Raw genomic sequence first — 9,877 nt, forward strand, 5'->3', positions numbered from 1 at the left:
GAGAAAGAAAGAAGCAAGCAAGCAAGCAAAAGCAAGCAAGCAAAAGCAAGCAAGCAAGCAAGCATAAGAGGCTAGTAGCCACAGGACACAACTTGAGTCTCCAGCCCAGCCCTAGGGAGGGCTGCCCCGCCCCGCCCCGCCCCGCCCTAACCCGCCGGCCGCGCAGGGGGCGGAGCCAGACGGGCACAGGGGGTGTGGCCTCTCGAGCGCGCGGGAAAGGGGCGTGGGCACCGCCTGCGCGCGCACATCCGCAGGCCGCGCGGCACGCTCTGAGGGCCGATGGCAGCGGCGGCGGTGGCGGCAACTGGGAGCGGGACGCCCCGGGACGAGGAAGGGTCCAATGGGGAGTCAGCAAACCAGCAGCCTCAGGCTCCTACGAGTGCGCCCGGGGCTCGTCTGTCGAGGCTGCCTCTGTCGAGAGTGAAGGCCTTGGTGAAGGCGGACCCCGACGTGACGCTCGCGGGACAAGAAGCCATTTTCATTCTGGCACGAGCCGCGGTGCGACGGGCGGGAGCGCCAGCAGCTTGGGGAGGGGGGGGGGCCGGAAGCGCGGGCTGGGCGGGGCTTAGACTGAACTGGGCGGGGCGGAAGGAGGCAGGAAGCGCGGTGGGCGGGGCTTAGCCGGGATTGGGCGGGGCGTATACCCCAAGCCGGTGTGTTCTGCGGGAAGACTTTGTTTTGAATGGTTCTTAACATAGGAATTGTAGAACAGTGAGGAGGATTTGGGGGGAACATACGTGGGCCACAAGGGAAGGTGTGGGGAATAGTTTTTTTTTTTTTTTTTGGTTTTTGGGCCACACCCGGCGGTGCTCAGGGGTTACTCCTGGCTGATTGCTCAGAAATAGCTCCTGGCAGGCACGGGGGACCATATGGGACACCGGGATTCGAACCAACCACCTTTGGTCCTGGATCGGCTGCTTGCAAGGCAAACGCTGCTGTGCTATCTCTCCGGGCCCCACGGGGAATAGTTTTTTATTTTTTAAAGATGCCTAGAACCACTTTCAGTTTTCTTGAGCACTAGCCCGACTTTTTTTTTTTCCAACCCCATAGCGTCACCCACAAGTATGGAGTGCCCAGACACAGTTGTCCACACTGATACAACTTTCCTTGTTTGCTTCACAGGAGCTGTTTGTAGAGACTATTGCAAAAGATGCTTACTGTTGCGCTCAGCAAGGAAAAAGGAAAACCCTGCAAAGGAGAGATTTGGGTAGGATATTATTTGTGATTATCTAAGAGTGAGGATGGGGTGGGAGTTAAGTGACAAGAACTCAGGGCCTAGCCTTTACTTACTGTATATTTGGGAGTATATGTTGCATATCTCTATGCAGTGCCCTGTGCTGGAAAGCCTCTATGCTGTTAATGACTGATGGCTGATGGGGCAGCAGCTAAAAGGTGTCTGCTTCTTGCCAAAGTTTAGAAGATCACTTTATGCTTAGATTGCACCTGGTTTTGCATTTTTTTGTCCCTAAGCCATGAGTTTTTGATTTCTGACTCCTGCAAGCTAGTAATCTTCACACGTGTGTAAGGTTTCATATTGTACTGTCACTCCTCGGTCTTGTCAAACTCCTCTCAGAGAAAGAAAGGTTGAGTTTGATGATATCTGCAGTCCCATTTTAAACTGATGCCGTCTTTCCTTTTTAGATGAAGATTTGCACTATTACTCTCTCTTAAGACGCTTTCTGCCAGTCATAACAAGAGACTTGGTTGGGATTAAAATCTTCGGGAGGGGGGACAACCACTGAAACCGAATGGAATCTACTGATATGATTTGATGTTGGACCTAGGAGGTAACTCAAAGGGCCGAGTGTATGTGTTTGGGTGTGTGCTTTGCATGCAATATCCCAGGCACTGATCCTGGCACCATGTGCCTTTGAAGCAGCCCCTTCCCCCTATAGCCCCCCCCCCCAAACCAAATACAGAACCAGGATTTCTGGAGTGAGTTGAGACTTACAGGGTTGTGGTCCAACAACCAAAGGAAAAAGGATTGGTGTTGGGAGTACAAATGTTTCTCAGAATGGCAAATTTTATAAATGCTCTCTTTTTCATTAAGTCTTTATAGTCTGGGTCATATTTGGAGAGGGGAGCTGATATCCCAGTGATCAGTCCGTCAGGTGTTCTTTTACCTTGTGTTTCAGATAATGCAATAGAAGCTGTGGATGAATTTGCTTTTCTGGAAGGTGAGTTTTCAAAGAATAGCGACTTGTTCTTTCCATTCAACTTACAGTTCAAAACCTTCCACAATTGATGATTGCTCCTTCTTTGTTCTGTAGTATAATTCTTTGTCCTTGCTTCCTGTTAAGATGGGGACAAAACTTTCTAGTGAAATTTAGCAATTCTGTTTTCCTTACGTATACTTCAAAGTCGCTGACCATAAAGACCTAGAAGGGAAATGAAGACTCCAGGAACTGGGTAGATTTATTTTCTACTATTTTTGTTTGTTTGTTTGTGGGTCACACCCAGTGGTGTTCAGGGGTTACTCCTGGCTCTGTGCTCAGAAATTGCTCCTGGCTCGGGGGACCATGAGGGATGCTGGGGGATCAAACTCAGTTTGATGTAGGTCAGCCACGTGCAAGGCAAACACCCTACCGCTGTGCTACCACTGCAGCTCCATAGTTTTCTGCTTTTATCTCTATTCCAATTGATCAATTTTCCTGCTCATAAAGATTGAGAAATTATTGCTAACATGTTAGAGGTTACTTCTCATTTCCTTTCTTTCAGCAATATATGTAAGATAATTACTTTCTCAAAGGAGCTTTTGTAGTCAGTGCTTTTTATTAATTCATATACTGAATCTCATGATTAAAGTAGCAAGTATTTGAAATGCCTCATTTTGCCTTTTTCTTGAAGCGATTTCTGCTACTTAATTCCCAAATCTGATCAGTTTCTCTTTGTTGCTCACTTCCGAATAGAGTAACTTGATGAAAGCCACACTTTTTTTTTTTTTTTTGGTTTTTGGGCCACACCCGGCGGTGCTCAGGGGTTACTCCTGGCTGATTGCTCAGAAATAGCTCCTGGCAGGCACGGGGGACCATATGGGACACTCGAATCAACCACCTTTGGTCCTGGATCGGCTGCTTGCAAGGCAAACGCCGCTGTGCTATCTCTCCGGGCCCGAAAGCCACACTTTTAGTACACTCTCGCCTTCCTATTAATTTTTTCCTTTAAGTCTCACTACCTTCCTTGATTATTTTCTTCTGTTGAAGCATCTGCTCTGTTAACTAAGTATTTTAACTGTCTTTAAAGATAAGTTTCTATGCCCTGGCGGTGTTGAGGTTTGGAGATTGAAGCCGGGGCTCTGGCATGCGAGGCCTGTGCTCTTGTTTGAATCATTTTACTGGCCCTGGAGATCTTTCTTAAGCTTATTTTCCCGTTTGTTTATTTTTCTTAAAATTAACTTGTTTGCTGCCCTCTTGTGGCAAGGCAAATTATTTCTTTTTTTTTTTTCTTTTTTTCTTTTTTGTTTTTTTTTTTTTTTTTTTTGTTTTTGGGTTACACCCGGCAGTGCTCAGGGATTATCCTGACTCTATACTCAGAAACCACTCCTGGCAGGCTCGGGGGACCATCTGGGATGCCGGATTCAAACCACCGACCTTCTGCATGCAAGGCAAACGCCTTACCACCATGCTATCTCTCCGCCCCCATATTATGTATTTTTTTGAGGGGTGGAGAGTTCAGGTTACACCTGCTGGTTCTCAGACCTAAGTCTTGACTCTGTGCTTAGTGATCATTCCTGGAGGGTCCTTATGAAGGACCAAGGTCCTTATGAAGTGCCAGGGATTGGAACCAGGTTGTGTGGCAGGGTCCAAGGCAAGCCCCCACCACCATTTGTGCTATTTCTCCTGCTCAAGGCAAACATTTGTGACTAACTTCCTTCAAGTTCTCCAGAAAAACTGGAGCCTGCTTTACTACTTTTTTTTTAAATTCTTCGATTTTTTTTTTTTTTTTTTTGGTTTTTGGGCCACACCCGTTTGATGCTCAGGGGTTACTCCTGGCTATGTGCTCAGAAATCACCCCTGGCTTGGGGGACCATATGGGACACCGGGGGATCGAACCGCGGTCCATCCGCTTGCAAGGCAGACACCTAACGTGTAGCGCCACCTTCCCGGCCAAATTCTTCGATTTTTAAAGAGATGAATGATATGATCAGATTCATGTTTAAATGCTACCAGCCTGTGGCAAAGAAACTAGAAGGTCCCTGGAATAGAACTAGAAATACATTTCTCTGGTGATTTGCTTGAGTTTGTACTGAAATGGCACTTATTGAGTGGTAGATCTATTCATTTTTATCTTCTGATTGAATCTCAGTATTTGATTGCTCTGTTCTATTTTAATCGATGGGGATTTTTGGCTATTTAGCCCTGTGGATTCAGTAAATAATATTTTGCACCTGATAAGTGTTCTTAAGTTCTTAGATCTGTACTTTATTTTGTGCTCTGTAAGACGCACCCCTGCACTCAGGCTTCAGCTCCAGGTGGCATTTGCTCCATAAGACGCACTTTTGGAGAGGGATAAGTGTGTCTTATGGTATGAAAAATATGGTATTTAAGGTTATAAATTTTCCTTTTTTTTTTTTTTAACCAAGGTAATATATTCTATACTTAAAAAAATGTCAAGATTTTTTTCTTCTTTTGGTTTTTGGATCACACCTGGTGACACTCAGGGTTTACTCCTGGCTATGCGCTCAGAAATTGTTCCTGGCTTGGGGGACCATATGGGGTGCTGGGGATTGAACTGAGTTCCGTCCTGTATCAGCTGCATGCAAGGCAAATGCCCTACTGCGCTATCACTTGGCCCCATAAGATGTCAATATTTCTTACTGCAAAATGTAACTGCTCACCTTTACCTTTTTGCTCTGTTTTTAGTTTTTTAGGTGGTTACTTAATTTTTAAATAATTTGTCAGGTGCACATGTTATCAATTGACTTTTGAGATAGAAGTGATGTAATAGTTGAGTTTCAGATATATAACAAAATAATTGTAGTTAAAATGTACCTCTAGGGCCCGGAGAGATAGCACAGCGGTGTTTGCCTTGCAAATAGCCGATCCAGGACCAAAGGTGGTTGGTTCGAATCCTGGTGTCCCATATGGTCCCCCGTGCCTGCCAGGAGCTATTTCTGAGCAGACAGCCAGGAGTAACCCCTGAGCACCGCTGGGTGTGACCCAAACTCCCCCCCCCCCCCCCAAAAAAATGTACCTCTAAAAAAAATGTACCTCTAGGAATTCTAATAAGCTGTGGGGCTTGTATCGCATGATTCATGTAGTTGCTTAGAAGAGGCTTCTCTAATCCCCTTTCCTACCTTGCCTCCACACCAGGATCCCCAAATTCAGCTTAAGTGTTGTCTACTGGTAGTGCTGGATGCAGAAATTCTTAGATGGGCCGGATTGTCTAGGCCATCAATCCAGGTCTCTTAGCATCAGCTCTGGATTCTGAGACTGGAGTTGCCTTGTGAGTCTCAGTGTTCATTCCTGGTTTGCTGTTCTTCCACTTTATTTCTTAACCAGCTCAATTTCCTTTTTTGTTTTTTAAATTTAAGCACAAAATTATTTATTGTTGGGTTTTATTCATAGAATGTACACCATCCTTCACCAGTGCACCCCTTCCACTACTGATGTCTCCTGTTTCCCTCCCACCCCCCACCCCGACCTCTCTTTAGGGCAGGCAAACTCCCCCCCCCATCACTGTGGTTTGTGCTATTGTTAATGAGGGGTTCCTTGCATGTCACTTTCTCCCCTTGCAGTGCTGATTTCTTGTCCAAAGTGATCAGTTCCAACTATCATTGTCCTAGGAGACCCTTCTCTACTCTACCTGTGCTTACCACTTTTTGTGGCAAGTTTCCTATCCTGGCTGGATCTCCTGATCCTTATCTCTATTGTCTTTGGATATTATTATCATACTATCCCTTGTTTTTCTTATATCCTACAAATGAGAGAGATTATCCTATGTCTGTTCCTTTTCCTCTGACTCATTTCACTAACACAATAATCTCCATATCCATTCATGTATGAGCTGATTTCATGACTTCATTTTTCCTAAAGTCAGCCCAATTTCTTTTAATTTTGGCAGGGTGAAGGGCAGAGGAAGTTTGGTCGAAATCTCTTAACTGTTGATGGGAATGTGGAATGTGTTTGTTGTATCATTTTTGAAAACCTTTTTTTTTTTCCTTTTGAATGAACCCTTGAGTGGAGAACATACAAGCCAAGTATATAATCTTTTTAGAGTTATGACCTTTTCAATTCGATTCAAGATGCGAGACTAGCTCCCAAAACTTGATCTCACTTGTTCCGAGTTACCTCTTACATGGTTTCCTCAGCTCATTTCCTTGTTTGGAATCTCCAGGCTAATGTGCTTAATTCCCAGCTGCTCATCTTCTGGAATGCCATTCCCTGTCATGCCCCCACTATCCACAACTTTTGGGTGGTTTGATTGGAAAGAACTGCCAGACTAGTTCTGGGGCCAGACCAGCTTTCATTTTAACTTGGCTGTGTCTCCTACACCATTCAGCTCATTCTATCTTTTCTCTTTGTATTTTCAGGTACTTTGGATTGATGGCTGAGCTGGACAGTTTTGTGACTCTTCACCTCCAATCTTCAGTTAACCCGTGATCTACAAGCTTGAACTTTGGAGAGTAGAGTCTTTGGGATACTGCGCTTGTACACTTAAAAAACTTCTTTTTGGTTTGGTTTGGGGGCCACACTTGGTGATACTCAAAGGGTTACACCTGGTTCTTCACTCAGTGCTCCTGTTCTACTGTCACCTAAGCTGGGTTAAGCAGAGAGCTCACCGGGTTGCTTTTCTCTGTAAGGTCTTCCATTTTCTGTGTCTTCCATTTCAGGCCTAGACACATCTGATGCGTGGGGCAGGTAGAAGAGACTGTTTTGTGCAAGTTTTTTGATGAATAATAAAGACCCAAATATAGGTCTCTGATCAATATCCATCTAGTATATTTTATAACCTTGCCTTTGTTTTTGCCCTTATGATTAGGATCTACAGTCATGACCCTTACTGCCCCTGCAAGCCCTTCTAAACCTCAGTCATTTTAAGCATTTGTTCTTTTTTTCCACTGTGTCACCAGAATATTGTTCCAGAATTTGCCAGATGCCAATTAAGTTTTTAAATTCAGAGAAATGTTATAAATGTAAAGCAACTAAAATTTAATAGCTGTAACTCATATATTATGCAATTCATCCATTTATAGTTGTACATTTCACTGCCTTTTAGTGACTATCCTCATTTTCAGCTGCCAATTGTAGAACATTTGCATATGAATGGAATCATGGAATGTTGTTATTTTGTGTTTGGCTTTATATAATAGTCTCAAGATGTATATTTGTATTAGTACACATTCCTTTATTTTTAAATTGTAAGCTATACATAACTATATTATTTTAATCATCTTTTAAGTGTTCAGTTCTGTTGCATAAAATATATTCACATTGTTTTGCAACCATCACCATCATTTATCTTTCAAACATTTTTCATGTCCCCAGGCTTAAACTGTACCCAGTAAACAGTAACTTTCCATTGCCCCATTCTCTAGGCTCTGGCTAAATTTTGTTCTTTTAAACAAAAGAACAGCCAGGGAGGCCTGGTTGACAAGTCAGAAGCAGTAGAGTTCTTGGAACATAGTGGCTAAGTAAAGGAACTGGAAGCCTCATAATCTGGGTCTTGATTACTTTTTGTTCATAGATTCTATACTTAGATAAATGCACTGATGTTTAGTCTTGTCATTTTTTTAAAGCAAGTTCCATTTTTGTCAGTTTTAGCTTGTCAAAATGTTAAGAAGTTTTGTATGTCCCACACTAAGTTCTTTCATTGCTAACCTCATATTAAATTGGTCAAAATTATGCAGCTGATACTTACATATTGTTATTAACTAATCAGCAGACTTAGATTTAAAAAAATTCCCTTTTCTGATTTAATTTGGGATTCTACCTTGTATTTATGCATTATCTCCCAATTTCTTCTGGTCTTCAATGATTTTTCATTCCTCATTTTACATGAGCATAACAGCCTTTAAAATAGTATTGAGACCTACATGTTTCCCTATGTAGTGATTTTTTTTTTTTTTTTTTTTTTTTTTTTTGTTTTTGGGCCACACCTGGCGTTGCTCAGGGGTTACTCCTGGCTGTCTGCTCAGAAATTGCTCCTGGCAGGCAATTGCTCCTGGCAGGGGACCATATGGGACACCGGGATTTGAACCAACCACCTTTGGTCCTGGATCCGCTGCTTGCAAGGCAAACGCCGCTGTGCTATCTCTCTGGGCCCTTCTCTTGATTTTGTTTTAAAACCTTGCATATAATTTAGGTTAGTAGACCAGCAGAAACACGTGACCCCTCTATTAATTTGACACATTAATATTATAAGCATATATTATCTTTTATTCAAGCTGAATTTAAGATTGCAACCCTTTTTGTTGTTGTTTGTTTTTTTGTTTTTTTGTTTTTGGGTCACACCCGGCGGTGCTCAGGGGTTACTCCTGGCTGTCTGCTCAGAAATTGCTCCTGGCAGGCACGGGGGACCATATGGGACACCGGGATTCGAACCAACCACCTTTGGTCCTGGATTGGCTGCTTGCAAGGCAAACGCCGCTGTACTATCTCTCCGGGCCCAGATTGCAACCCTTTTATGGGACTTAAAAAGAAGGTAGTATGAAGTCAACTGCACAAAAAAAAAAAAAAAAAAAGAAGGTAGTATGTTGTAATCTGCATTTTACTTGGTTATTTTGTGGTACTGGGTTCACTAAGTAGGGAAGGCCAAAGATCCTAAACCCAGGGCCTCATACATGCCATGCAGTTGTTATTCTGCTGAACTAAGATGTTTCACTATCACCTGCATTTTAACATTAAAAACCTGGAATGTTGAGTAAAATGGTTTTGGGGAGGTGTTTTGATTTTTTGTTTCCTTGTGTCTGTATATACTGGATAGACTGTTGTGTAACAAGTTATGTGATTTGCAGGATTCACCTCTGCTTTTGTGTTTTTGAGTGTTATGTAAAAGGGCAGATGGAATGTTGCAGATATAATTAGGCTTCTAATCAGTTGACTTTAAAATATCTTGGTTTTCTGGGCAAAATAATCACAGAAGTCCTCAAAAGTACAGCCATCTCCCAGCTGAAGAAAAACTGGATATGAGGCAGAAGAGAGTAGCAGAGAGTCAAAGCATTAATAAAATTCGATGCTGCAGTCTTCGAAGATGGCTTTCTTTTGAAGAACCAGTAAAATGTACAGCCTTTGGAAGATGAGAAGAACCTCTGGCTGATTGATAAATCAGCAGGAAAGTGACATTAGTGGAGTGGATGGAGCTGACATCTGCCAGTCCCTATCAGTGGTCCTCAAACTATGGCCCGCGGGCCACATATTGTATTTGTATCTGTTTTGTTTCTTCATTGCAAAATAAGATATATGCAGTGTGCATAAGAATTCGTTCATAAGTTTTGTTTTTACTATAGTCAGACCCTCCAATGGTCTGAGGGACAGTGAACTGGCCCCCTGTTTAAAAAGTTTGAGGACCCCTGTGTATGTGATGCTGGAAATGGATTATCCCCCAATTTCCTCTGGATAGACTCCAGTCCAACCAGGACCTTTGCTTTGACTTCCTGAGTTACTGAGAAGAGAATCTAGCCGTATCATGCCAGTCTGACCTGCAGACAGAGAAAATAATTGAGGATTGTTTTAAGCTGTCAGAATTGTGACCATGATGTATTTCTTACAGGTGGTCAAGGGGGAAAATTTGAAAAATACTGCTGCAATGGAAATGATCTTGGAATTGGAGGGCAAATGAGACTCTCAGTCAATATTATCAATACCTATCTACCTTTACCTTGGTAGATTTTAAAGTTTAATCCACATGTTTCTTTCATGAAATGCTTTATTTTCAG

At 43.0% G+C, this 9,877-nt stretch overlaps 1 protein-coding gene across 1 annotated transcript; it reads left to right on the top strand.

The window, feature by feature from the left end:
* Window positions 1-262: 262 nt before the first annotated feature.
* Window positions 263-7,444, top strand: POLE4 (DNA polymerase epsilon 4, accessory subunit). The gene is made up of 4 exons (XM_049784855.1): window positions 263-498; window positions 1,123-1,207; window positions 2,136-2,177; window positions 6,533-7,444. Exons 1-4 carry the CDS (start codon window positions 280-282, stop codon window positions 6,544-6,546), a joined length of 360 nt encoding a protein of 119 aa, XP_049640812.1. The 5' UTR covers window positions 263-279; the 3' UTR covers window positions 6,547-7,444.
* Window positions 7,445-9,877: the final 2,433 nt, after the last annotated feature.

The sequence above is a fragment of the Suncus etruscus genome, chromosome 12 (genome assembly GCF_024139225.1).
Source record: "Suncus etruscus isolate mSunEtr1 chromosome 12, mSunEtr1.pri.cur, whole genome shotgun sequence".
In the NCBI taxonomy this organism is placed as follows: Eukaryota; Metazoa; Chordata; class Mammalia; order Eulipotyphla; family Soricidae; genus Suncus; species Suncus etruscus.

Bases quoted from the DNA above. Each gene is read 5' to 3' on its own strand.
- POLE4 (XM_049784855.1), top strand. From the start codon at position 280: ATGGCAGCGGCGGCGGTGGCGGCAACTGGGAGCGGGACGCCCCGGGAC. The intron at 499-1,122 runs GTGCGACGGGCG...TTTGCTTCACAG, and splicing joins TCATTCTGGCACGAGCCGCG to GAGCTGTTTGTAGAGACTAT. The intron at 1,208-2,135 runs GTAGGATATTAT...CTTGTGTTTCAG, and splicing joins CCTGCAAAGGAGAGATTTGG to ATAATGCAATAGAAGCTGTG.